Source organism: Carettochelys insculpta, chromosome 2 (genome assembly GCF_033958435.1).
Source record: "Carettochelys insculpta isolate YL-2023 chromosome 2, ASM3395843v1, whole genome shotgun sequence".
NCBI lineage: Eukaryota > Metazoa > Chordata > Testudines > Carettochelyidae > Carettochelys > Carettochelys insculpta.
Window position 1 is genome coordinate 246,506,479 of NC_134138.1, and position 27,300 is coordinate 246,533,778.

The 27,300-nt window shown below is 44.4% G+C and overlaps 1 protein-coding gene across 1 annotated transcript in view; it reads left to right on the forward strand.

Moving 5' to 3' along the window:
* The window catches only part of GPR158 (G protein-coupled receptor 158), a 352,985-nt gene that overhangs the window by 201,493 nt on the left and 124,192 nt on the right, over positions 1 to 27,300 (forward strand). Inside the window, exon 5 of the mRNA XM_074986282.1 lies at positions 17,698 to 17,766. Within this exon, the coding sequence (XP_074842383.1) occupies positions 17,698 to 17,766 (69 nt within the window). The remainder of the gene's footprint in view (positions 1 to 17,697; positions 17,767 to 27,300) is intronic.

Below are 27,300 nucleotides of genomic sequence, written 5' to 3' on the forward strand. Positions count from 1 at the left end.
CAGCAGCAAGCCCAGATATGGGCCAAGGAGGAGGGGTTCAGTGGATGACTAGTTGAGCTGTTCCTTCCCCATGGTGGCAGCAAAACCCCCAGTACCTTAACTTCTGGGGGAGACTTGCCCATGGCAGCTGCAAAGCCCCCAGTATCTTAACCACTGGGGGAGACTTCCCCACAGCTTTAGCAAAGCCCCCCATATGTTAACTGCCAGGGGAGAGTTTGCCACGATGGCAGCAAAGCCCTCTCTTTCCCACATGACTGGCAGCATTTTCAGCACCAAACAGCAGACACATCCTTTCATTGGGTTGCTTTCGGGGCTACCCACATGATGTGGCTGAGTGCAGGAAGGACCCAGACTGTGTGGCATCTATAGGAGAGGGAAGGGGGTTCGCACACAGATGTAAACCCCTGAGAAGAAGTTTCTCAGAGTGTTATGCAAGCACCACCCCCAGCACAGCCTTGTTGACACGTGGTATGGTGGGGCATAGGCTGGTGCCAGGCAGCACAGCAAAACATAACAAGTGTGCAGACAGGGCCACAAACTCCCGGCAGGGGCTATTTGAATGGGTAGATGCACTCACACCGCTAACAGCATACAAAAAAGAAGCCATTGCTCAGGTCGTCGTACTAACATGAGCCCACAGCTAAAGGCTCACTGCTCCCACTTGGAAATTCACGCTCTTCCTGTTACTGGAGAGCAGCAGCCAAAGTGGAGGACTGAGAGGGGCATTATGGGTTTCATACAGGACACCTCTGGAGGCTAATAAATTCACTTTTAAGATGTGGTGCTTCTACACTTGTATTTAATTGAACTTCTGAATGCGAGCTTGATGCTATACCCATCAGGTAACTGTAATTTTGTAATCTCGAGATTAGTGCACCCAGAATCGAGCTAATGGGTTTTACAGTGCAGACAGTTACATGGTAAATTCGAGCTGACTTCCTTAAATTTGGATTTATCTCACAGTGTAGACACAGCCTCAGTAATTACCCCATTGTGTTCATTCCCTCTGCATCTGGTAATGGTCATTGTTCAAAGACAAACTGCAGGGCTAGCTGGACCTTTGGTCTGACTCAGAATGACCATTCATATGTTCTTATGTTCCAATTTCTGACACACCAGTTTTGGTTCACTAATTTACATTTCAGTATTTCTCTTTTTGTATTAGAAATGGTCTTGATTCAGTCTTTGAATTATGTCCGCTGGCTTTTTCATTTGTAGTAATTCCCTCCTTCTCTCTCCCTTTTGCTCCTTTTCTCATGAAGATTTGCTGCTCTAGGTTATTGTTATGCTTCATGAACTTTCATGCACTTTTACATGTGAGCTCACAATTAGGGTAATATTGGGGTCAAATATGGAGTCAAATTTAAGGTTTCAGTCTTTGTCTACAAACTGCTCTTTGAGTTCAAGCTATCTGAGTTACAAAGGCAAGTTTCACTGAAAGCAACTTTTACTCAATTGAAATGTGCTACAGCTATATCATACATAAGCTGTGAATTTTCTCTGAAGACACATATCCTGGGTATGTCTCTCTACTTCCAGCTGGGTGATGTGAATCTCAGCATGAGGAAGCATACTTGGGCTAGGTCTGATCAAGCCAGAATGCAGCTTTGCCAGTCTGAGCAGAGAGAGGGGCTAGCTGCCCTGAACATGTGACCATCCAAGGCTCTATTCATATACTCAGGTGAATAGCCCCTCTCAGAACTTACACTGTCGTGGCCACACTCTATTCTTGGTGCATTTGCTTGACCAGAGTTGGTGCTGGGAATCAACCCTCTCACCAGTTCAAAGCATGAGTCATATATATGGTCTCATAGACTTCAATATTAGACAGGACCCTCATGGTCGTCTAGTTTGATTGACCTCCTGCACATTGCAGGCCACAGAACCTCATCTTCTCACTCATGGAATAGACACACAACCTCTAGTTGAGTTACAGAAGACCTTAAAGCATGATTCAAGGTACAAACAGTCCACCAAATGGACTAGTTAAAATCAGCATGTAACTTGTGCCCCATAATGCAGAGGAAGGAAAAAAAACCCCACAAAAAAGGGTCAGAACTTCACTCTTCTGACCTTTAGAAACCTTCATCTAATTTTTCAATGCCTAAATTTGCATGGCCAGTTTATATACATTTTTTCTTATGACCACATTGGCACATAATAATTATAGAAGAAGAGCAATTATTTATCCCTTTGTATTTATAGAGAGCAATGATACGTCACCTCAGCCTTCCTGTGGGTAGGTTAAACAAGCCAAAGTCTTGGAGTTTCATCTTATTAGGTAGGTCGTCCACTCCTTCATTACATCTTTGTCCTTATTCCATCCATTCTATTAAAATATTCTACTTGAGACTAGGCAGGTGTTAATATGCATTCATGTAATATACAGTATGAGACAGTGTACATTTATTTTTAGATGCTCAGGACTAAAATAATAGCAACAAGAGAAAACAGGGATCAGGTAACATGCTCCATCTCTCTTCAGTGCAGAGCTTCTATATTTCTATTCCTCCATCCAGACAACTTTTAAATATACCAAGCTTTTTCTACATCTCAATGCAATGTATCATACTAACATCTACGTATCAGTGTCAGGAAGATTTTTATAATAGTTCAAAGTTTCTCCTCTTAATTTTATTCCATTGCTCATAGTTATATTTTTAGTTAAGCCAATTGCCCTAACTCAGTGGCTATACCCTATAATTGTTGGTAGACTGCTGTATTTGTAATGCTTTTTCCCTTGAAAGTCAGTTCCCCCCGACTGCGCCTTCCTCTCTCTCTCTCTCTAGTAATACGAACAAACAAACAAAGGACTGCTGTCTCCCTGCAATATAATCCTAGCTCTAAAGTCATATTGGACATCTTATTGCCACAAGATTACAAATTCCTGCCCACTTTGCTAGTAACTGTCACTCTTAAGACTTCTCCTGTATTATTGTTTTCCATGTTTCTCTGCACATTGAATATCTCTGGTTTTGGATTTCCTCTCCCCTGGACTATATGAGTCTGCATTATCCAAGATGAATATAATTGGTTTTTTTTCTTCCCCTATTTCTAATCTTTTGCTCTCTTGGTATTATTTATTCAGCTACCTCTCAATTTAGAACTTTCTGTGAATTTCCGTTGTTTTTTTGAATTTGGTGGACTGGGTGAAGTAAGAGCAGAACATGGGGCACAGTCAGGGGAGAGGGTCAAGCACCCCCACTCTGGCACTTCTGAAAGTCTGTGCTTGTGATCTAAAGATACAATAAAAGCCCAGTTATCTGGCACCCAGATAACCAGCACATTCAATTAACTGACATGCTGCAGGGCTGGTTTTACCTGGCTGGAGATGGCTGTCGTGGCTGCCACAGGGCTGGTTGCCTGTCTGGGGCAGGCAGAGTGGACTGCCTGCTCATTGCCCAGTCAGGGGCGATGGAGTGAAGGGGGCAGAGTGGGGCTAGCTCCCAGCCCTAGAGATGCTGGAGAATAAAGTTTGTACTGTACTGGTATATACTGGTTCAATCTCCCTTCTCTAGAAACCCTCAGACAAAGAAAGGACTGGAGGATAAATACCCTGAGTTTAAGTTAGGGCCTTCCTTCTGATCCAGCAGACAGACAGGGCCTTGTCTAAGGTAGGAGTCTCACATTCCTGGCCATGGGTCTTTCTCAGCCAGAGCCGTTGTGCAATCCAGTGATGGGAACTGGAAGGAAGAGGGGCAGAGTGAGGTCACCTGCCAAGTGCACGCTGCTTCCCTGCAGCTCCTATTGCTGTGAGGAGTGTAAGGTGGGCCCGCTGTTGCTGCTGCTGCTGCTGCCCACACCAGGCCCCTCCAATAACCCTCAAAGCCATGTTTCTCAGCTGATGGGGTGCCATAAGGGACAGGGAGCAGGGCGATGGTGGGAAGGCGCAGGGCTTGGACAGCAGGAACGGACGGGGCCTACCTCTCCTCCCAGCCCACTGGTACTACGGGCTTGATTGTGCAGATGTTCCAGTTGGGTGACCCATGGGCTGAGTTTGAGACCCCTGGTCTAAGGGAAGCTCCATTTTATTGAGGGAAGGTTGGGGAAGTTTGACGTAATCATGCATGTTTCTGTTCTAAGCAGGGACAAGCTATGAGCTTGTAACCACAAAAAAGCCCCTTGCGGGGTTGAAGGACTGGCCATCATCCAGACCCTTTGATAAAGTTAGGGTGGTGGTTGGTAAACTTATTAATGTGCATATACTTTATTTTCTTGTTTTTCATTTTTTCCTGTAATAATTTCTTTTTAAGAATACATGTGCCTATTTAGGAAGAACTGTGCTGTAACACAACTGGCAATTCCATTGTTTCTAGCCTCTGAAAAGAAGGCAGAGCTGGCCTAATTAGACATCTTGACTTACTGGAGAATTTACAGTATGGGCAGAGCACTGAAGAGTCTGGAAATACCGTTGTCCAGAGGGAAAGAGATGAAAGCTGGAAAGCTGAAGGTTTGAGCAGGTGGCCCTGCTGGGCCACGGAGTGGGACTGTAGGTGCAGTTAGTTCTGTCACCATTTAGGGCATGTCCACTTACCTTCTGATCAAAACTACTCTTTGTTTCTTTTTTACATTAACAGTTTCCCTAACCACCTTCTGTTTCACTGCCCCCAAATATTGTGCCCAACTATAGATTAACTTTTTAAAAAAGACAGTGAATAAAAATTCCTCTTTCTGTGCTATAGTGTCTTCCGAACCAAAACCCTAGCCGATGTGTCTGAGATGGAAGTCCTAGGGTGCAGTGTAATTGTGCTGCAAAGTACTGCGCTGTAGATTCATATCCTAGTTTGCTGTGACATAGCTTGCTGTGTAACCAAGCCCCCAGACTTACTTTAATGCTCCCTTATGCACTTTGCTATCAGCAGCCATTCCATTCATTTTTAGTACCGTAGCTCCTCTACTACCGCTGCTGGAGGCCCCCAAGTATGTGAAGTTGTATAGCTTCCCAGGTGTATTGGACCCCCATGCACACACACCAGCTGGAGAGGGCTGCAGTCTCATCTGGCTGTCTATGGTTTATTTTATATTTTGGCATGGGTGGAGTACGCAAAGTTCAGCCCAGATTCCTTTACCAGCTATTCTGCTGTCCATCCAGCTGTTCTTTTATCTATCTTCTAGTGGGTCTTCGCTCTTCAGGAGTAACTGGGGAGTCTAGGTCTCCCTCAGTGTCTGGTTTTCATACCAAAATTCAGAGCTGGATATAGATATAGACATGAAAGAAAGAAATTGCCCAAGAATAAAATACCATTTATATTTTTTCCAGCTCCTGCCGCTTTTCATTCAATGTTATCTGACTAAGAAATAGTTAAGGGTTTTGCCTGTTTAACCTCAGCTGAACAAAAGAGTGAGCACAGGATGAAGCTGTGTCTTGTCTTACTTTGAAGTTACCCTGTGGCTCTACAGTCCCCCAGACCTACAAAATGAAGCTGTACTGAGGGACTTTATAAACTAAATTAGTGTTATTTCACCCTCAATTTTATTTGCTGCATTGCACCTAGTTCTGTGGTACAGCTTGTGTCTGGTCCGCCTGGTGGCTTGCTGTCAGAGAACTGTCAGCAACTAGGGTGCATTTACTCTCTTGGTTGACAGGTAGCAATGGCTTTGGTAGAATTCTCTGGAGTGAACATTGTTCCACTCTGTATAGGTTGAGGTGGCCGCCCCTTCTCAAGAACCTTTCAGAGAAGGCAGTCATATGGTCATACATTGTAAAGCCAGAAGGGACCATTAGGTCATCTAACCTGACCTGTGTAACACAGTTCATATAATTTAATCCAGTTACTCCTGGATTGAGGCCAGTACTGTTGGACTGAAGCTGTAAACCAGGCATCTTCTAGTGGCTCCCATTCACTCTTCATCATAATGAACATTTCACTCAGCATTTTTACTTTTATATTACAAGAATAAAAATTAATTTCAGTTAAACATAACGCCCTAATGTGAGAGGAGAAATAAAGAGCATTGGCCAAGCCAAACATAAACATTAACTACAGGTTAAACAACTCTAATCCAAGACTCTCTGGTCTGGCAACATCCACTGGGGTTCAGGGTTGGAGCACTCATGAAAAAAATTGGCACAGTAGGACAACAGATGTTGCTGTACTGGAGAGCTAGGCCAGTGTCTGGGGCAGAGCCCCAAGACTGGCAGCTGGGGTGGGAGCTCAGAAGCCAAGGCCAGAGTTGAGGTCTGGAGCCTGGCTGCTAAAGCAAGAGGTGAGGGCCTGGAACCCAGTGGTTGACAGCGTGTAGCCTGGAGGCTGGGTCCCGGAGCAGTTGTTGGCAGCAGAGGGGCCAGCAGTGGAGGAGCTGGCGTTGACCTTCCCTGGTTGGGCAGACTCACTGGTTTGAGACTGGTCAGGTTCTGAGGATGCCTGACCAGGGAGGTTCAACCTGTAGAAGTCAAATGTATTTTGTTATTATGCATGTGGCAGCAGCAGATAACTGATAAGGGAGACACAGAAAACAAGAAAGGACACTTTCACTGACACAACAAGCAAGTAGAGAAATAAAACCCTGAAAATGAATGAGCACGCAGACAATGCAGCAAATGAACAAACATTACATAGGACAAAACAGTATCTTCCCAGAAAAATAAATAGGCAAAAGCTTAAACAAACGCCAACAGCAAAACCAGCTGTAACAAAACAAGCAGCTGATCGGGGGTGGCAGAGAGCTCAGCTAATACTGCATGCAAGTGGAAGAAAATTCCACTGGGCTTTAGTCTAAAATGCCCTGATTACTGTGCTAGACAGAGATGGCTTTATTAATTATAGAAGTAACAGAACTGTCAGGGATTGTTTGTGGTGGAGTTTGGATTTTTTTCTTTTAAGAGATGAGATCAGGCCTGTTTGTGAAGTGTGTTTGTGCTACTACAGCTACACTTCTACTCTTAGTGTGCTGCCTTGACAGAAGATAGGGTGGGCATTGTGTTTTGAGGTGCAGCCTAAACCTGTAAGGGGTTACATCACCATTTGCTCTGGAACCCCAAGCACCTTAAAGGCTCAGATGTTGCTCTGTATGCTGCCAGTCTGGACATTCACAGCACACACCACATTCTGAGCGTCTGTGTTAAGCAGCTCTGGCTCAACGCCTCTGATTCCAGCAGCCTGCTTGTTAGACCCCAGTCACAGTTTGTATCCATCAACATTGGTTAAACCTGGCAAGGTGACCCCAGCACTCTCTTGTCTTGAATTTTCTCAAAACCGTGTGCTCTGCAATGTCCTGCCCTTTCCTGAAGGAGTAATAAGGTTTGCTAATGTCTCTAAGAAGATGAAATGAAGAGCTTGTCACTTTAACTGCTGTTAACAATCACTTCAATTGAAACACAGCATGGGGTTAGTTTAGATTAAAAGCAAAGTGAGTTTATGAACAAAAGGAGATAGGATTTTGAGTTCAGGTATAAAGGATAGAATTAGAAATGGCTACAAGGAAATAAAAGTGAAGAACACTTTTTTAGCAGTGACTCTTTCGTGTTTTTAAAAAAAAAAAAAAAAAGTTCCGGTACTCAGCTGGCTCCCCTCCCCGCTGCCAGTCCTGTGGCTGGAGCTGCCCAGGTGCTAGTAATCAGTACTGGCAAGTACCAGCACAAATAAGGACTGCATGTTAGACACTAAGATTTAACAAAACTGTAGCCTTTGTTCAAAGTAAGATTCTCACCACATTTCCTTCCAGCATTATGGGTCAGGCTCTCCCACAAAGTGCTCAGTTCCTTTGTTTTCTTAGGTGAGATATAAGTTGGGGATCTTCGCTCCCCCGCCCTTTTTTTTTTACAGCCCTGTAAGCCTTTGAAATACATTTTTGAACAAGTTACCCTTCCAAAGTAAATTCAAGCTCTGCCAAAGGTGACACGAACTGTTGTGGTAAAGGAAGTTTTGTGCTGGTTTCTTCCCCTGCTGGTTTTTGCCAAAATGCACACTGGTCTGTTTCTTCAATTACCTACCCCTGCCAAGATGCAGAGTGGTTGTTTCCTCCCCTTGTTGCCTGTTTTACTTCTATGTAACTAAATTTCAACTGTCTCTTAATTTGTCTTGGAAGAACCTTTAAAGTGGCAGAACCACATTCTTTTGTGTAGGGTGGCTTAAATTCAGCTCTGCTTCTCAGATACACTTTAAGAATATAATTTCCAATAAGAGTGTAATTTAGCATTTTTCTTCTACGCATACCCACATGATATTAATGATCAACATGTTATTTACTTTCTACTGATCCATTTCATGTCACCTCTATTGAGTTGTTGTAAACTGGAGCTTGTCAGGCTAGCTGAAATTCACTGCTAGATACTAATGAGCTCTGTGCCCACTTGCATATATTTATTTCTTTTGGAAATTATATCTTCCAAGTCCAGCATGAGTCTACCCATGACACACTGGTAGTACCCATTGCAAGCTGTGGGCAGTGTGTAGATAGCTAACCTGCCTTATTGGATACACCAAATCCTGAAAGCATGCTGCAGCCTCATTACTAGTGTTCACACTGTCTCTACTGTATTATAGAAGGTGCCATCTGGAGAAGGACCAATAGTGTGAGACAATGAAAGGAAAGACTGAAAAGTTCTTCTCAGAGAGGTTGTTAGTTAGAGGATTAGTTGTATGAGCTCTTCTGTAGCTGGAGGCCTCACAAGATAGGATTTTGAGTCCCTTTATCTTCTCATAGTGCCAAAGATGTGGAAACTAGGATTGTACAGCATGTAGCAACTTTTAGCAAGAGCTCCACTGCCAGCCCTCCAACCCTCCACGCCAAGTTCCAGGCTTCCAGCTCCTCTACCCTCCCAGGTCCTGGCTGCCAGAACTACGGTTCTACTCGTGGTCCTGCATCTGTCCTCAGTTCAGAGAGGGAGCAGACAGAGGTGAGGGGGCTGGCTTTCAGCATCCCCACTATTCAGAGTGTTCTTGTGCCACTGCGTAGTGCTCCTCTGTCTCAGCCTGGCTGCTCAGCTACGTTATCTCATGCTAATATATTGCACAAATGGATGGATGGGTCAGTGCTTAGTGCTTAGTACAGTGTTGTGCCAAAAAGAGCAAGAACAACCCAGACACACCTAAACAGGGATCTCTACTAGGAACAGAGGTTATTTTGCGTCCGTATTTTGTGCTTATGGGAGTGCTGCTGAAGTACTGCATCCAGTTCTGATGCCCACAGTTCCAAAAGGGTGTTGATATATTAGAAAAGGCGAGATAAGAGCTACAAGAATGGTTAAGGAATTAGAAAATGTACAATACAGTGATAGACTCAAACAGCTCAATCTACTTAGGTAACAAAGGGAATGATAAGGGATGACTTGATTACAATTTATAGGTACCTACATGGAGGACAAATACTTAATAATGGGCTCTTCAGTTCAGCAGAGAAAGACACAGCACAATCCAATGACTGGGGAGCTGAAGTTAGATAAATTCAGACTGGAAATAAGACATAAATGTTTTCAGTGAGAATATTAACCATTGGAGCAATTTATCAAGGTTAGTGGTACAATCATTCTCAATTATAATTTTAAAGCCTGGATGTTTTTCTGAAAGATCTGCTATGGGAATTATCCTTGAGAAGTTCCCCATCTGTAAAAGGAGGATAATAACACTTCCCTTCCTCAAAGGGGAGTTGCAACGATAAATTCATTAAAGATTGTGGGATGCTGAGATATCACAGTAAGGAGAGCTATATGAATACCTTAAGGAGATGGCTTATACATTTTATTCATATATTAGGTATTGCCTTAGATCCGGGCACTTGGTGTATTTACTCTCGGCTAGTGATGTATGAAGTAGTCTGTACTATTCCACAAGCCACTCATTCGTTTAATTTGTGGTATAAGACCGTAGTGCTTTACTTCATGGAGAAAGTCTCACAAAAATCATATGTCTTAATCAAACCCAGGGCATATTTCCTTTATTGAGACTTTCTAGAGACATGAGTCAACAAGTAAATATGTTTAAATTTTACAAAAGATTACTAAAAATTTTATGTATGTGATCTGATCATATAAAACCTTATAAACTACCAGATCAGTGATTATAGTAATTTTAATTAAAATAAAATGGAAAACATTTTATGTAATGACTTCATAATTGGCTGTTAAAATCTAGTTCCAGCTTATTTATTCTTTATATTAGATTATGGTAGAAATGTGTCTGCTGAAAGAATCTTGAAGAAGTTGGTTTTATGTATTGATTTTACAGAGCAATTTGAATTCATGGAAATCAACATATAATTTTAGTTCTGCAGCCATAGAAAGATGCTGCCAACCTTTAAGCCTTTTAAGGACAGTTACATGGGATGAATGACATGCAAATTTAGAATCAATGCTTATTTTATTTAGTTATACATATTTCTCTGTGCCTCTCTGTATGGAGCACTCTGCTAGAAGAATTCAGTAACAGCCATTATTCCAGGGAATGCAGAGCAGTAGGTGGAAACATTTTGAATAGTGGGTGATATTCCAAACCTGGCCAAAAGGACAGAAATAAATTAGGTAAAACACTCACTCCTCCAGTAACTGAGTTTGGCAAGTCATTGAATGGTTGGATCATTTAGGCCCAAAGAGAATGACACCAGCATTTTAGCAATCAGTGGTATAAATATTTGCGTTCAGGACTGTGTTGATGGCTTTATCAAACATAATACTCATATTATTTAGTTAATGGAAATAAAACTTTCACATGTTGGAATCCAATGGTGTCAGTGTAAATTTAAGCTCTAATTGTGATAACGTCATCAGCATGTGTTGAGGGATGTATTGAATTCTATTTGGATTCTTATACCCATGCTGGTAGAATTTGGACTTTGCCCTTCTCTGCCCACTGAAGGTGTTTACCCACATCCTGATTCACAGAGGCCTATGCACCTAGTCTCACAACTCAGAATGTTGTAATGCAGAATCATTTGTGATTTTAAAATGTGTGTTTATCTTGTACTTGGCAAAGTAATATTTAGATTAAGTGTACATTAATTTGAAAAATTTACAATATACGTAAAAATACCATATTCATTTTAATAAAAAACATTTTTGTCAAAAACATGAGTTGCATCTTCCCAGATCCTGTATCATCAGTAAATTACTCCCACTTTCTGCATTCAAGAGGTTTTCTTTAGACCCAGAAGGGCTAAAACGTAATTTAAAAAAAAATATGAGCTTCTATAGAATATCTCATATAATTGTCCCATATCTCTATGGTGCAATATGTAGGCCTTTTCTCAGTTATCTCTGAGCCCAGTTTGTGTGAGTAACTTAAATCATTTCTTCTAATGTGCATTACTCTTGCAATTGTGCATATTGAAGTTCATCTGATGTCTTGCTATCCAAATAACCTCAGGCCCTAGCCCTGCTATGATACTTATTAGGGGTACCAGAAACTAGCCGTGTCTACACATGCACGCTACTTCGAAGTAGCAGCACTAACTTCGAAATAGCGCCCGTCACGGCTACACATGTCAGGCGCTATTTCGAAGTTAACTTCGACGTTAGGCGGCGAGACGTCGAAGCCACTAACCCCATGAGGGGATAGGAATAGCGCCCTACTTCGACGTTCAACGTCGAAGTAGGGACCGTGTAGTCGTTGCGCGTCCCGCAACGTCGAAATTGCGGGGTCCTCCATGGCAGCCATCAGCTGAGGGGTTGAGAGACGCTCTCTCTCCAGCCCCTGCGGGGCTCTATGGTCACCGTGTGCAGCAGCCCTTAGCCCAGGGCTTCTGGCTGCTGCTGCTGCAGCTGGGGATCCATGCTGCATGCACAGGGTCTGCAACCAGTTGTTGGCTCTGTGGATCTTGTGTTGTTTAGTGCACACTGGGAGGGGCCCTTTAAGGGAGCGGCTTGCTGTTGAGTCCGCCCTGTGACCCTGTCTGCAGCTGTGCCTGACACCCTTATTTCAATGTGTGCTACTGTGGCATGTAGACGTTCCCTCGCAGCGCCTATTTCGATGTGGTGCTGCGCAACGTCGATGTTGAACGTCGACATTGCCAGCCCTGGAGGACGTGTAGACGTTATTCATCGAAATAGCCTATTTCGATGTAGTGTTCACGTGTAGACGTAGCCACTGAGAGTCATCTTGCTGCACCCAGCATGAGGGGAAAGTTACTTGTGCTTACTTACTGTCAGTTTTTAGACACCAAATTCCTCGTTAGGCACCTGAGCATTAAGGGACGTCCTTATGGTTTAGGGGGCCCTAAGCAGGACTATTAAACTGCTGCCACTATGCTGGATGGCAGCCTGGGGCGGAGAAGGGGAGTGGCTGACAGTTTCTTAGAGATGTGTTTTTTATAATCCTCAACAGCACACTATTGAAATGTTTAAAACATATTTTAAATTAAGGTTCTGTTGACTAACATAATAAACTCAGAAACCCGGGGTTGGCAAATGCCTGTTTAATGGCTTCATTACCACTCAAATGGCTTTTTCACAGGTTCAGTGTTCTGCTATTATATCAGGCAAGCTTTTTTTTACCTAGCTCCTCTCTGGGGGAAGCAGAGCCATAGAACAGGAGTGGGAAGATGTGTGTGAGGTGGACATTAAGACCCAGTGGTGCTCTAAATTTTCAGATGCCTGGGCGTATTCTGCATATGGGTAAAGGATGGCCCTGCAAGCACTCTCCTCAGCCCTTACTTTGCTTTTCAGGCTAACAATGAGTGCACTTCAATCTTGGAGACCCTTCAAAGCATTCTCTTGTACTGTTCAGCCCCATGGCCACTGAATTCACACATAAATATCAGGCCAGATATTCCCAATAAAATAATGTACACACCAGCTGTATAATTCAGTTCAGGATCATCACTTCGTTTAATAGCAAAAGAAGGAGAATGGTGATACTGGGTCAGACCCATGACTAGGACTCTAAGCCTGTCAGATGCTATAGAAATCACAGATTCCATAGTTTTTCATGGCCACCATAACATCTGCTGGGGCCAGTGTGACTCCAGGACCAGCTGCTCGGGTGGCCCCGAGGACAACCAAACCAGTTGATGCTCCAGTGGCTCCCAACAGTGGTCCCAGGATGGCTGGAGCAGCCTTGGTCCCTGGGCCCCAGGCAGTAGGCCCTGGGTGGACAACTAGAGCAGCTGCAGTCCACAGCCCAGGGCAGTGGTACCTGGGCAACCAGCTGGCTGGAGCAGCCATAGTTCACAAACTCAGCCAGCAGTCACCCAGAGCAGCCTAGGTCCCTGGCTCCAGGCGATGGTTCCTCCACAGCTAGCAGGAGCCGCTGTGATCGACTGGCCGCAGCGGCTAGTGCCATTGGCCCTTGGCACCCCACTGAGCAATGCCCCCCCCCCACTGCCAGCACTTCCCCAGATTTAATGAGCTATTTTTAGTCTAAGTTGTAAACAGGTCATGGGCCATGATTTTTTATTTATTTCTCATGAGCGCTCCATGACTTTTGATAAAAATTCCCATGACTAAATTGTAGCCTTACCAATGATCCATCAGACTCAATATCCTGGCTCTGACAGTGGATAGTGCCTGATGATTTAGAGGAAATGAACAAACATAGCAACTGAATGATCCACCCCCATCATCCAGTCCCATTTTCTGAAAGATAGAAGCTTAGGGACTCCCAGAGCATACTATTGTGCCCCTGATCATCTTGGCTAAAAGTCTCTGGACTGCTCTTCCATGAATTTATCTAATTCTTTTTTTAACCACTTATGGGTTTAGTCCCTCAGAACATCCCATGGCAATATGTTCCACAGGTTGACTGTGTGTTGTGTGAGGAAGTATTTCATTGTACTTGTTTTAAATGGGATGCCTATTAATTTCATTGGTTGACCCCTGGTTCTTGTTTTATGTGAAAGGGTAAGAACATTTCCTTATTCACTCTGTTCCCATCATTATGGATCTCTACCTTATCCTTCCCTTGTTTGTTTCTTCTTCAAGCTGAGCAGTCCTAGTCCTTTTAGTCTCTCATCATATGGAAGCTATTCCATACTTTTAATCATTTTTGTTTCTCTTTTCCATACCTTTTTGAATTCCAATATATCTTTGAGATGGGACAACTGGAACTGTATTCAGTATTCAAGATGCGGGTGTATCATGGATTTATATAATGTCATGATTATATTATTGTCTTATCATCTATCTTTTTCCTAATGGTTTCTAACATTCTGTAAGCATTTTTGAATGCCACTGCATACTAAGCAGGTATTTGCAAATCGGTAAGAGCTAATTTAGAATCCATCATTTGTATATGCAGTTGGGATTATCTTCTGGTGTGCTTAACATTGAATTTCAGACTGCATTTACATATATCTATATGTAAATGTACATATACATTTCTTGCCACAGATTCAACAATGAAGTGTAGTCAGATACCGCCACCGATGTGGTGCTCTGGCATCTGTTCTGCAACCTTCAGTGCTGATAACCATTCGGCTGTGTGTGTATGCTATCTCTCCAAATGCTGTGCAGTCTCTGTGCAGGCAGCAAACACTGCAGACTTCTGAAAGCCCCCAACAACCACAAATCGTATAAGGTGTGAAGGCACTGGAACCAGGTTTATTGTCAAACAACGTACAGTCTCTAGCACCCTGGGCATCTAGGCCAGATGTCAACAGTTTACACTAGTACATACATATGCCCTGGCAAGGAACTCAGCTCAGTTAGTAGCTATGAGTTTCTGCTTTCCCCTTGGCTGGAACAAGACAGCCCCTCTGAGATACACTTTTATACACAGATAAGTTATGTATCAAGGTGTCACCCTTAAATGTATTAGTTTGACACATCTGATTTACGTAGATACCACCCGTTACCTTGTACTTGATGGTTTGATCAAAACATCACTATCCATCATGCTGTCATCCTGACCCTGTGCTGAACTGGGGTCAGTATGTCCCTGTTATCTATGGGGAATGTACTGGTACCAAGCTGTTTCTGCCCCGAGATGTTCTGCTTCCACTTGCTTGGAATGTTTATGTGCATGGCCTGTGAATGAGTACCTACTAGGTGTGTGTATTTCTGCAATATCAGCAGCCCTGTCCTTGCCAGATTCCTGTAAACAGGACCTGCCTTTTGCCCACAGTTTAGCTTTGCTTTGCTTTACATTAACAAAGTATGGCTATTGTTCAGGCCTTAAGCCTCACACCAGATCTCCATTGTCAGGCCCTATTACTACATTACTGAGTAAGGGCACTGGAAACAGAAAGTTACATATAAAGCAAAATCATTATATAATTTCTAGAGACCCTTGCACCCTGGTGCCCATGGAGCCATCCCAGCAGTGTAGACTGGTGAGAGCAGGTGGCGGCTGAGAGGGCTTGCTGTGTGCTGCTCATGCACTTGCAGCTCGCCTGCTCTCAGCTTCCTGCCACAGGGTTTCTGGGTCCGTGCAGCTTTAAGAGCGGCCTGATGCACGGATCATAGAGCCCTGCTGCTGCAAGGCAGGGCATCTCCCTGCTCCAGCTGGGCACTGCCATGGAGGCCTCGTCTTTTGAAATAGTGGGCCGTGGAGCCTCGACGCATGCCTTCTTTCAAAAAGGTGTTTTGAAAGGGGGCGCTTTTCCCACTATGGGATGGGGGTCTGGCTTTCAATGTCTGAGCCACGTTCCTCCGATTTCCATTTGGAAGAGCACAATCCATGTGTAGACACTCCCTTGGTTCTTTTGAAAGAGGGCCTATCTTTTCGAAAGTACATGAATGTGTAGGCACATCCGTAGTGTTCCAGGGAAAGGATGTTGCTGAAAATAATGTCAAGGTTCTTAACATCACTATTTCTGAACATGTTTCTACAGTAAGTGAAAATTCTCTCTTTTTGTGGGTACAAATCATGCACATGACATAAAAACATTGTGCAATATTTTACATATTTTAGATCTTTTAGACACTTCAGTTCCTTGGTGATGAAATATAAATGCAAGATAACTACTGCCTGTTTTCTTCACAGCATTATAGAGATAGAATTGTAGAAATGCAAGGTTGGAAGGGAACATGAGAGGTCATCTGTTCATCCTCTCCATTCTAAAGCAGAACCAAACACACTTAAACCATATTTATTTCAGGCCAGCACTTCAATTTCTCAAGATCATTTTGCAATCCAACCATGTACTCCAAAGTGCTGCAACACCTCCTGGCTTGGTGTCAGCTGCAGATTTTATAAGCATACTTTGCACTCCATTATCCAAGTCATAAAGCAAAATACTGAGTGGTACTTGACCCAGGGCATATCCTTGCAGGACCCACTAGTTGTGTCCCTTTGGTTTAACAGCAAACCATTAATAACTACTTTTGGGGTATGGTTTTTCAATCAGTTTTGCACCATTGCCATAATTTCATCTAGGCCACATTCCCTTAGCTTGCATATGAGAATGTCATATAGAACAGAGTCAAATGTCTTACTAAAGGGCAAGATATATAATTTCTATCATTTCCATCCATCAGCTAGATCTGTAACCCTGTCAAAGAGGGATACTAGGTAGTTTCACATGATTTGTTCTTGACAAATCCATGTTGTCACCCTGTTGTCCTCTAGGTTCTTACAAATTTATTGTTTAATGATTTATTACAGGATTCTTCCATGTATCGAAGTTAGGCTGATGGGTATATAATTCATTGGTCTACTTTGTTTCCCCTTTAAAGGATAAGTGCCATGTTTGCCTTTCTTCAGTTTTCTGGCACCTTACCTGCCATCCAGGAGTTCTCAGCAACATGCATTAATGGTTCTGAGATTGCTTAAGCTAGTTCCCTTTTAATATGATTGAGGGTGAATCTGATTGATGCTGAATTTCATCCAGCTCTGCTGACTTAAACATATCTTGAAAATATCTAAATATTTTTAACCTATTATTTCACTATTCTAGCTTATGTTTCTTCCACCTCACTGTTGATGTTAATTGTTTCAGCATATAGTCATAATTAATATTTTCCAGAAGATTGACACAAGTTATTTGAATCACATGATAATAGTTCCAGACACACTAGTAAAGTCTTTATGAATATATCTACACTGGCTGTGGAAGCAACCCTCCTGGCCTGGTCATCTGACTTGGGTTATTTGGGCTGTCTCTAAAACTCTACTAATAATTGTAGGCCACACTGAAATTGAAGCTTAGGCTGGAGCTTGGGCTCCGAAGCCCACTCCCTTCCATAGGGTTCAAAGCCTAAGTTCCAGCCCAAGCCACAAATTCAAAGCACAGTTTGCAACGCTGTTAGCATAATAGTGCTAGCCCTGTAACGGAAGTCTGCCGACTTTGTTCTGCAGGCTGTGTAGACATAACTTATGTGGCTGAAATATCATGGCTATGTCTACAGGAGAGGCTTTTCCTGGCAAAACTGGGCTTTTGCTGGGGAAAAAATGTGGAGCATCTACATGAAAAATGTGCTTTGCTGACAGTTTGTCGACCAAACCCAGCACATTCTCTGGCAGCATTATACGTCTCGCCATTCAGGTATCATGCAAAACTGCCATGTAGATGCTCTGGGGCCGTTTGGTCAACAGACAGGGCTTCCTGTTCACTGGGCAGCCCTGTTTGCAGAGCTTCCAGTCAGCTGTTCTGTCAACAGAGGGCCAAGCAGTCTGGCTGCTCTCTGTCGACAGAGCAGATTGCTCTTTTGATCTGTGTTTATGTGTAGACACAATCTGTCTGTATCAGGATTAATAGTATTGATAGGTAATTATTGTGCCAAGCTCTGCACGGACAAGTATGAAAGATTCTGTCACAAATAACTCAGAACCTAAATAGCAAAAGTATGGTATTTTCTAATGCCATGCCTTCTTTTGTGTCTTCTAGTGCATTCGGGCTTCAGGCCTAGTTCTTTTGGAAACAATCCTTTTTGGATCACTCCTCCTGTACTTCCCGGTGAGTTATGCTATTATTTTTAAACTGCTTTTGTTGTCAAAGTTTTAAAATATAAGCAGTTTGGTGACAATATGTCTACATGAGGTAGGCTAATTCGATTGTATTAATGTACTTTGTGCAGTAAGTACTCTCAACTTTTTGGTATTTGTCATAATTCCCCATTCTAAATGCAGGGAATACTACAGATAGAATAACGCAAATATGCCAAATAGCAATTTTTTAAAAGGAGGAGGTAAATGGAAACTTTCCAAGGTTATCTGTTGTATGTTCCCAGTTGAATAGAATATTGAAAGATGGAAACTAGGTCCTCTACTGTACATAGAAGTAACAAAAATGTTAAATTTATGTATAAAGAACAAACACTGAATATATCTAGTGCTGTCTGGAGTTTATTACACAGCAAGGGAGTTATTTTAATGTTTTATTAAATATTTCTGAAACTGTGTGGCATCTGGAATACCTTATGTTTGGAAAGATGTGTTATTTATATAGTTGCAAGTGAACAAAATATGGAACAATAAAACAGTGGTTATTTCAGCTGGAATACTTAATGCATCAGTTAAGTTTTCTGGAATTTACCCACAAAAGCTTATTGTCTAATAAATAAACCTCTTAGTTTTTAAGATGCTACAGGATCACTTGTTTATCTTGGTGGAAGTTTGTGGTCATGCAGGCCAAGGCCTAAGGCGTGAACGGAAGAAAGAAGGGTGGAAGTGGATGAAGGGAGTGGGGAGTAGGAATCAAAAAGGGATGAAAGAAGAGATGGAATTATAGAAAGCTCTCAATATGGTTATGTTCTAATTTATAGCTTTCCTCAGTGGTCAAATACTTACATGGCTTTTACAGAACTCCAGCTCAGAAGTGAGACCCTGGAAAGCAGAAGACTCGGGCAAACATGAAAACAATTTGCACACTGTTCAGTACTAAAGAAAGGGTGATGAACTGTAATAAACACAAATTGTGATGGCATTTCCTTTCTAAATTCAAAATTCTGATTTTTATAGATTAAAAGGGTGTGTGTGTGTGTGTGTATTAATTGATAGAGTAGTTTTATTTTGAATTTCATCTTTAGTTTTGGGCTTGTTACAAAGGAGATGGATTTCATTTTGTAATGTTTTTTCATTATTGACATCACCATTAAAAGCTAATGAGAGGCATCTTAAGGCCAGTCATGCAGTACGTGGAACAGAAATATAAGCATACTTAGCATTTACTTAGTGATTCACATGTTCAGAGCATGTTCATGATAGCCCCTTGAGATGAACAATATGTATTAACCCCATTTTACTGGGAACTGGTTCTGTCTTCATTAATATGAAAGCAATGCCCAGGTCCTAGAGGACAAAACTGAATCCCAGATGAAGAAGAGAGGAAACGACATGGCTAAAATCCCACAGCTAATCCGTCTCAGAGCTGGGATTTTAAAGTATCACACCCTTTACTGTCTGATTCCCTGCCTTTGGAGTTTATTGACTCAGAGACAATGCTGTAACTACCTTTTCACTCTCTTACATACAACTTTATCCCCTTATCCAGTCTTCTCAGTCAATCTGTGTAGACCTCATCTCTTCCTGAAAAGTCAACCTCTTCCCGGCATTGTACTCTGAACCCTGTCTCCAGAGACTTGCCACGGCCTATATTAAAGGATAGGCATCAATAAGCTTGGGTCTAGGCCCCCTACCACAGGAAATGGTGAGTTCAGAGTTCCTGCTTTAGTTTTAAAAGAAAATAACCTAAGCCCCCAGCCATCATACTTGTGAAAAGAAGCTTCAAAAAGTGAATTGGGTGCAACTGCTGCAGTTAGGAGTGCTTGAATCTGTACAGATTTTTCAGCAGGGAAAGGAAAGGCAGTCACTAGCACTGGGTAAGAAGCCATCTGGCCCACTGACCAGACCAGACTCCTTTTGCTTTTTTTGGGGGGGTGAGGGGCAGTGTGGGAGCCTTGCTACTCTCTGGGGGCTCTACTGCAGCTTTCACCATTGCAATGAGAGAAAGGAACTGTCATCAGTTCAGAGGGACAAGACCTCAGGATTCTCAAGGTTTCTGTGGAAAGGAGGGTGAGTCCTTATCTTAATGTGGTTCCCATTTGTTCACCATAGTCTTTTCCCAACCTTTAGTCTTGACCTCTGATCTTCTTCCAGAACCTTGTGTCTTGTTGATTGCTGCACCTCTAGGAATGAAGCCATCTAGGAAATCTCCAGCTAGTACAGAATGCAGCAGCTAATGTGCATAGCCACATGGTTTGGCTTGTACACATTGGCCCAGGTCTAGTCTAGCCTAGACTAGTCTAGTCTAGTGGTCTAGTCTCTGCCCAGCTCTATGTTGAAACAGAGTCAAGTTCAGAGTCTCTGTCCAGATTTTCTAAGCGACTCTACCTGTTCTAGCAGGTTGTTTCTCCCTTTACAACAGTGAGCTCCCATGACAGCTACATTCCACTTACAATGAAACTTTCAACCACGGGGGAGGCATGTGAAAAGGTGTTTTGAATGGATCTGCTCCTAGACTAAGGACCCATTCTCCTCATGTATAAGAGTGACCACATCTAACCAATGTTCCCTCTAATCTTTTCCATCTATGTATGGATTTTTCCCATTCGGTTGTGAAATAATTTTATGTGTGCCAAGGCATGTGTGAATGTGCCCCACCAGCAGAAACAAAAAAACCAGGTGTGGGTGCTCTGATAATCAGCTGGATGATGTGTGAATCTCTCCTGAGCAGCCTTGCAAGCACACAGCTTACAGGGAACATTGCTACACACGCATTTTGTTCAGAAATGCAAAAATCAGCTTTCTCTCTACAACAGTTTTATGCTCCCACACATTCTCTGCTGAGGCTTTCTTTCTCTCTCATATGCACAACTGTGCTCTAATCAAGCTATTACTCCTACGGGCTGGGACAAATCAGAGAAAGCTTGTGGTTTCTATTTTTAAACAAATGGGAAGGGACTTAGATACCATACTTCTGTAAGCTAATGGTAGCATTCTGCTGTGAAACCTTGTTAAAGAGGGAGAGACTGACACTTTGGGGTGTAATTATGGACTGTATAGATTCTTGAAATGTAAATTAGTGAGGTTTTACAGTACATACAATATATCAAAGCCTGTTCTCTCACATACTTTTAAAGCACACCTAAATGATAAAGCAGGTGTGGTGATGTAAAATGAATGAGTAACTTGCATCCAGCTGGCACTCATACACATTTTAATTTGTGCCACATAGGTAGGGTGTGGGATAAGGATTGTCACATCAAAACTAAATCACATATGTACAGCTGTTGGTGTTCAACTCTTTCTCTGTTACTTTGAATTTTTATTTGTTTATTTATAAAGGTCTAGAAATGTCTTTTGTAATTCAGTGAATCGAAACAAATGGTTTAATGAATTAATAGATCTGGGGAAAATGCACTTCAAGTATTGAAATGCACAGGAGCAGAATTTGTTTTTATTTCATAATTAAGAGACTGCAGTGATAATTGTTATTCTTTTTATATGGCAAATGAGTATTTTGTAGCATGACAATCAGTGAAAATCTCGGCTTCCACTTTTAGACTTCTCACCCAATTGGTTAAATTTATCGGACTTTCTTTTGCTTGCTTTGTATATTGCCAAGCTGTGCTCAAGCAGCTCCGTGTAGTCCCCCCCTCACCTACATCTAAGGAGTAGCAGGATTCTGAATCACCTATGTCTGTACCTCTCCTTTGGCCTTGATTCTCCTTACATAGACTGGATCTGGTAAACTAGTTGTGGGTCCTATTAAGGATTGGACATTGTGAAGCTATATTTCATCCTCCCTCAGCACCCTGTGCCCATGACCCAAGGTTAGAGCAGAGAGAAGCTGAGCCAAAATCAAGAATCTGGTCCATGGAACACCCAGGGGACGTGACCAAGAGTACAGACAAGAATCAGAGCCAGGGATCAGAAGCAGAATGTCAGAGCCAATGAATGTGCTGGAGATATGGTTGGGAAGCACAGGTATGAGTCAGAACCAAAGATGTCAAAGAAGCAGAAGAGCAGGACCTGCAGTGGACACAGGAGCAGATGGAGCAGGAGCAGGCCCGGGCTGAATGGGGTCAGGCACAAGAAGCAAGGAGGGAAGCGGACATAAAAGAAGGTCAGGCAGAAGCAAGTCCAATATGGACGGGGGCAGGAGCAAGCACAGAAAACAGAACTAAACAGATCTGCAGCATGGCACACTCTGAGCAGCCAATGAGCTCTTGCTGCTGTTTGGTCAAAAAGGGCTGCTCCACCAAACAGGAAGTGCAGTCAATAAGGCAGGCCAGGGTGGGATTATCTGTGCCCAGTGTGTTCCTAGGAGCCTGACCTTGTTTGCAGATGGCTCCCTGAAAATTAGTAAATGTGAATTACTTTGTGTCATTGCACAATTGGTGTTTCTTTTGGAACAAGTTCTGTACATGATGGCAAGTATTCCCTCTAATTTTTTCCATCTGTGCACAGAATAAATTTTATGTGCACCAAGGCATGTTCAGATGTGCATTACCAGTACAAAGACATGCTGCCAGCTCTGAGTAGTGTTGTTGATGCTCTGCTAGTCATGTGACTTGCATTTGAATCTCTCCTGGGTGGCTGCCCAGATGCTCAGCTTCAGGGAACACAGGTTATAGCAACGCAGACCACCACAGATCTGGCAGAAGGAGATGATATAATGGGGGTGATGATATAATGGCATCCATTACGCTCTTCCATGTTTGCAGATGTAGTACCCAGAGGTACTGAGCCCTCATACTAGGGTGAGTGAAGTCCTTGCTCTACAGCCTCAGCTGAGAGCCAGCTGGCCTTTAGCTCATGTGGTGGAGTGCAAGGTTTTAGACCCTATGCTTGTAGGTTCTATCCCTGGTGCTGGCAACTTAGGTCTGTTGGTGTTACAGAGAGATAGATGTATAGTGTGACCAGACAAAGCTCCATTCTCCACATTACTGTTGGTGGTGTGTAGGCTCTGAAGTGATGTCTTTGCACAAGATTGTAATTTAGACAGGCTCCCTCTTCAGGGATAGTCTGATGAACACAAGACTTGGGAGATGTGCCCTGAAGGCAGGGTTGGGAACACTTCCTGGCTGTGTGCAGCATTTCACTGGAGTTCTCCAGTTTGTTTTATTAAAGTTTTGTTCCTTTCCCATTCACTGGTTTGTTATTTAATGAATCCCAAAATCATTATAGGCCCTTTACTTTTCAGATGTTCAAAATAAGCACCAGAGATACTGTACATTTTTCAGTCCTGGATCCAACGTTAGACCAGAAGACTGCCCCTCAGAAGTATTTGGTTGTCTTCAGTAGAAGCCGGGCAAAGCAGGGATGACTTTTGCACCAAGGAAGACAGACAGTGCCAGACAGACTTAAGTCCATAGCTATAGTATCTAAGACCTAGATTTTAAAACATATTTAGGCTTTGTTATTGTAGTACCCAGAGGCACTGAGACCTCATACTAGGCTGTGTGAAGTCTCTGCTCTACAGCCTTGGCTAAGAGGCAGCTGGCCTTTAGCTCATGTGGTGGAGCATAGGGCTTTAGGCCCTATGATTGCCAGTTCAGTCCCTGGTGCTGGTGACCTGGGTCTGTTGACATTATGCTTTGTTTGGAGTTGTACCACTTAACTGACTTAAGAGCCTTCCTACTTTCAAAAGGGCCTTAGGCTCATAGGTGCTAAAACCTAATTGACACCTGATGGGAATTAAACTCTGAAGTGCTCAAATCCTTTTTGAAGATATCTAGGCCTCTAAAACAGTTAGGTGGTGGAACACTAAACACAGCAATACCTAAATACCTTTTAAAAATCTCAGTATTCAGTTAGCCTTGAGGCCTTGTTGGCAGAGGAAACATTGGCTCCAAAAGATGACTCTTTAGTGTGATGAGAGATGGTCCTGAGGCTAAGGTACTTATTGTTTGGTGACCCTTTATCAGTACAAAGAGATTCTAAGTACCCACGGAACCAGGTATTAAAACAGACACTTACCTGTGCGTGGCCACGTCTACACGTGCACGCTACTTCGAAGTAGCGGCGTCAACTTCGAAATAGCGCCTGTCACGGCTACACGTGTTGGGCGCTATTTCGAAGTTGAAATCAACATTAGGCGGCGAGACGTCGAAGTTGCTAACCCCATGAGGGGATGGGAATAGCGCCCTACTTCGAAGTTGAACGTCGAAGTAGGGAGTGTGTAGACGATCCACGTCCTGCAACATCGAAATAGCGGGGTCCGCCATGGCAGCCATCAGTTGAGGGGTTGAGAGACGCTCTCTCTCTAGGCCCTGCGGGGCTCTATGGTCACCATGTGCAGCAGCCCTTAGCCCAGGGCTTCTGGCTGCTGCTGTGGCAGCTGGGGATCCATGCTGCATGCACAGGGTCTGCAACCAGTTGTCGGCTCTGTGGATCTTGTGTTGTTTAGTGCAATTGTGTCTGGGAGGGGCCCTTTAAGGGAGCGGCTTGCTGTTGAGTCCGCCCTGTGACCCTGTCTGCAGCTGTGCCTGGGACCCTTATTTCGATGTGTGCTACTTTGGCATGTAGACGTTCCCTCGCAGCGCCTATTTCGATGTGGTGCTGTCCAACGTCGAAGTTGAACGTCGACGTTGCCAGCCCTGGAGGACGTGTAGACGTTATTAATCGAAATAGACTATTTCAATGTCGCTACATCGAAATAAGCTATTTCAATGTAGTGTGCACGTGTAGACGTAGCCTGTATGTGTTAGAGGCTGCATGCGAGCTAAAGGCCTTTGTTCCATTGGAGCAAGCCAATGCAGGTGGGCTCTACGGTCCAGGAACTTGTTGAGCTCTGAAGATCTTGGTAATTCAGCATGAGATTGTTGCTATATAGCTCTCTTTGGCACTGTTTTCTAATATTTGATCAGGTCTTCACCTGGAGGATGCTTCAGTGACGGATTCAATTGCTCTCAAACATAAGGGCAAGTAAAAAGAAGAAATTATGAGGCTTTGGTGCTGGAGTTACTGGTGCAGTTCCAGAAGAGGAAGAAGTTTCACTGAGGGTCCACCCACTCACATGGAAGGAGATGGATGTCTGCTATGGCACTCTGTATTAAGGGCTTCTCTGACCTTGCCCATGTTCCTGACCCCCAAAATATGTGTCCACCCTTGAGTGTGTCTGCCCCATTTTGGAGACAGTACAGATAATATTCAAAGTAATGAAAGGCAAATAATGTAATGATGCCACTTCTGAGGTAAATGGAAAAAAAAACACATCTAAACTGAGTCCAGGAAGTATCCTCAGCAAAGGCAGTCATAGATGTCAGTTCGTGTGGCTAGAGAAAATTATATTCTTTGTTCTACCTTTCCTGGAGCAAAGGGTGCAATACTGCTTTTGCAAATCTACCAGTTTTTGGTTGAATGTATTTGGAACACTGGAAGAGTAAATTATATGATGTAAGAGCGCTTCATGATTTCACAGGGACCAGTACCAAAATAGAATGTATTGAGTAGAGTGGCAGCTGTAAGGGGTTCCCGTGGTCCCACAGTATGTCTGTGCAAATCTTGATTGGAGTCAGCTGGAAAATCTTCAGTTAGTCACCAGTTTTCTCTGTGTATGTGACAAGGTTGGCATTTGGAACCTCAAAGATCAGGAGAGCTAGAATAAACAATTGGGGGCAGGGGAAGGAAGTTGGGTTAAAATTTTAGAAGAGGAACACGAAAGCTATGTAATAAAATAGTCAAACTGCTTAAAGTTTTTTGAATTATGAAATATATAATGCAATCAGGACATGTAAGCTACGTCTACACGTGTATGCTACATAGAAATATCTTATTTCGATGTAGCGACATCGAAATAAGCTATTTTGATGAATAACGTCTACACGTCCTCCAGGGCTGGTGCTGTCGATGTTCAACATCAACGTTGGGCAGCACCACATCGAAGTAGGCGCTTCAGGGGAGCGTCTACACGCCAAAGTGGCCCACATCAAAATAAGGGTGCCAGGAACAGCTGCAGACAGGGTCACAGGGCGGACTAGCACTTCCGGGGCAACAGCTAGCCGCTCCCTTAAAGGGCCCCTCCCAGACACACTCAGCCTGCACAGCACGCGGTCTGCAGAGCCACAGGCACCCACACCCATTGAAGCAGTATGGACCCCCAGCAGCAGCAGCAGCAGCAGCCAGAGGTCCACACAGACGCCCCTGCAGGAGCAGTGCTTGCCCTGCTCAATGATATGCAGGAGGCAGCTGACCACCTTTTATTTGCAGAAGAGGAGCTGCCCCCAGCGGAGGAGGAAGCAGCCCCAGACCTTGCTGCCCTCTGACCCTCCCCCCCCCGCCGCACACACCGCCGGCTGTGGAGCTACCCCACGAGCACCGACTGGTGGGAGCGGCTGGTGCTCTGCGAGTGGGACAACAAGCGCTGGCTCCAGAACTTTCGCATGAGCCAGCAGACACTCCTGGAGCTCTGCCAGTGGCTCACCCCCACACTGAGGCACCAGGACACCTCCATGCAGCGTGCCCTCACGGTCGAGAAATGGGTCGGCATTGCTGTCTGGAAGCTGGCCACTCCAGACAGCTACCGATCCGTGGGGCAGCAGTTTGGTGTGGGCAAGGCCACCGTCGGGGCTGTCCTCATGTAGGTAAGAGGACCGGGGGGGGGGCCTGGGGTGGAGGGCAGCCCTGGGCGGAGGGAGCCCTGGGGTGGAGGGCCAGACACACCCTGCACACCCCTCACTGGTGCTCTCCCATGTCCTTCCCCTGCAGGTCGTCCGTGCCATCAATGCCCTGCTCCTCCACAGGCTCGTGCGGCTTAGGGACCCGGATGCCGCCATCACGGGGTTTGCCAGCCTAGGCTTCCCCAGTTGCTTTGGGGCTCTGGATGTGACCCATATCCCCATCTGTGCTCCAGAGCACAGCGGAGGATGCTTCCTGAACAGGAAGGGCTACTATTTGGTGGTCCTCCAGGCCTTGGTGGACAGCCGGGGCTGCTTCCTGGACATTTATGTTGGGTGGCCTGGCAGCACCCACGACGTCCGGGTGTTCAGGCATTTGGGTCTGTGCCACCGGCTGGAGGCAGGGACCTACATCCCCCAGCGGGAGATCCCTGTGGGGGACACCACCATGCCCCTCTGCGTCATCGCAGACGCGGCGTACCCCCTCCGGCCCTGGCTCATGCACCGTTACACGGGCCATCTCTCAGCCAACCAGGAGCGGTTCAACATGTGCTTGAACCATGTGTGCCAGGTGGTTGAGCGCACTTTTGGCCGCCTCAAAGGGTGCTGGAGGTGTCTCCTCACCTGATTGGATGCAGGCCCCACCAACATCCCCCAGGTTGTGGGTGCGTGCAGCGCACTCCACAACCTGGTGGAGAGCAAGTGGGAGGCATTCTTCCAGGGCTGGACTTTGGAGGCTGGCAGGGCTGACGTGCAGCCACCCGCTGCCCCCAGTCACAGGTGGATCCCGAGGGGATCCGGGTCTGGGAGGCCCTGTGGGCCCATTTCGACCAGGCCGCAGGGTGAACCCTGGCAGGCCCCCCACTGCATCCCCCCATCCTCCACAACACTCCCTGCCCCCACGCCCACACCACAGAGCACCCAAGAGC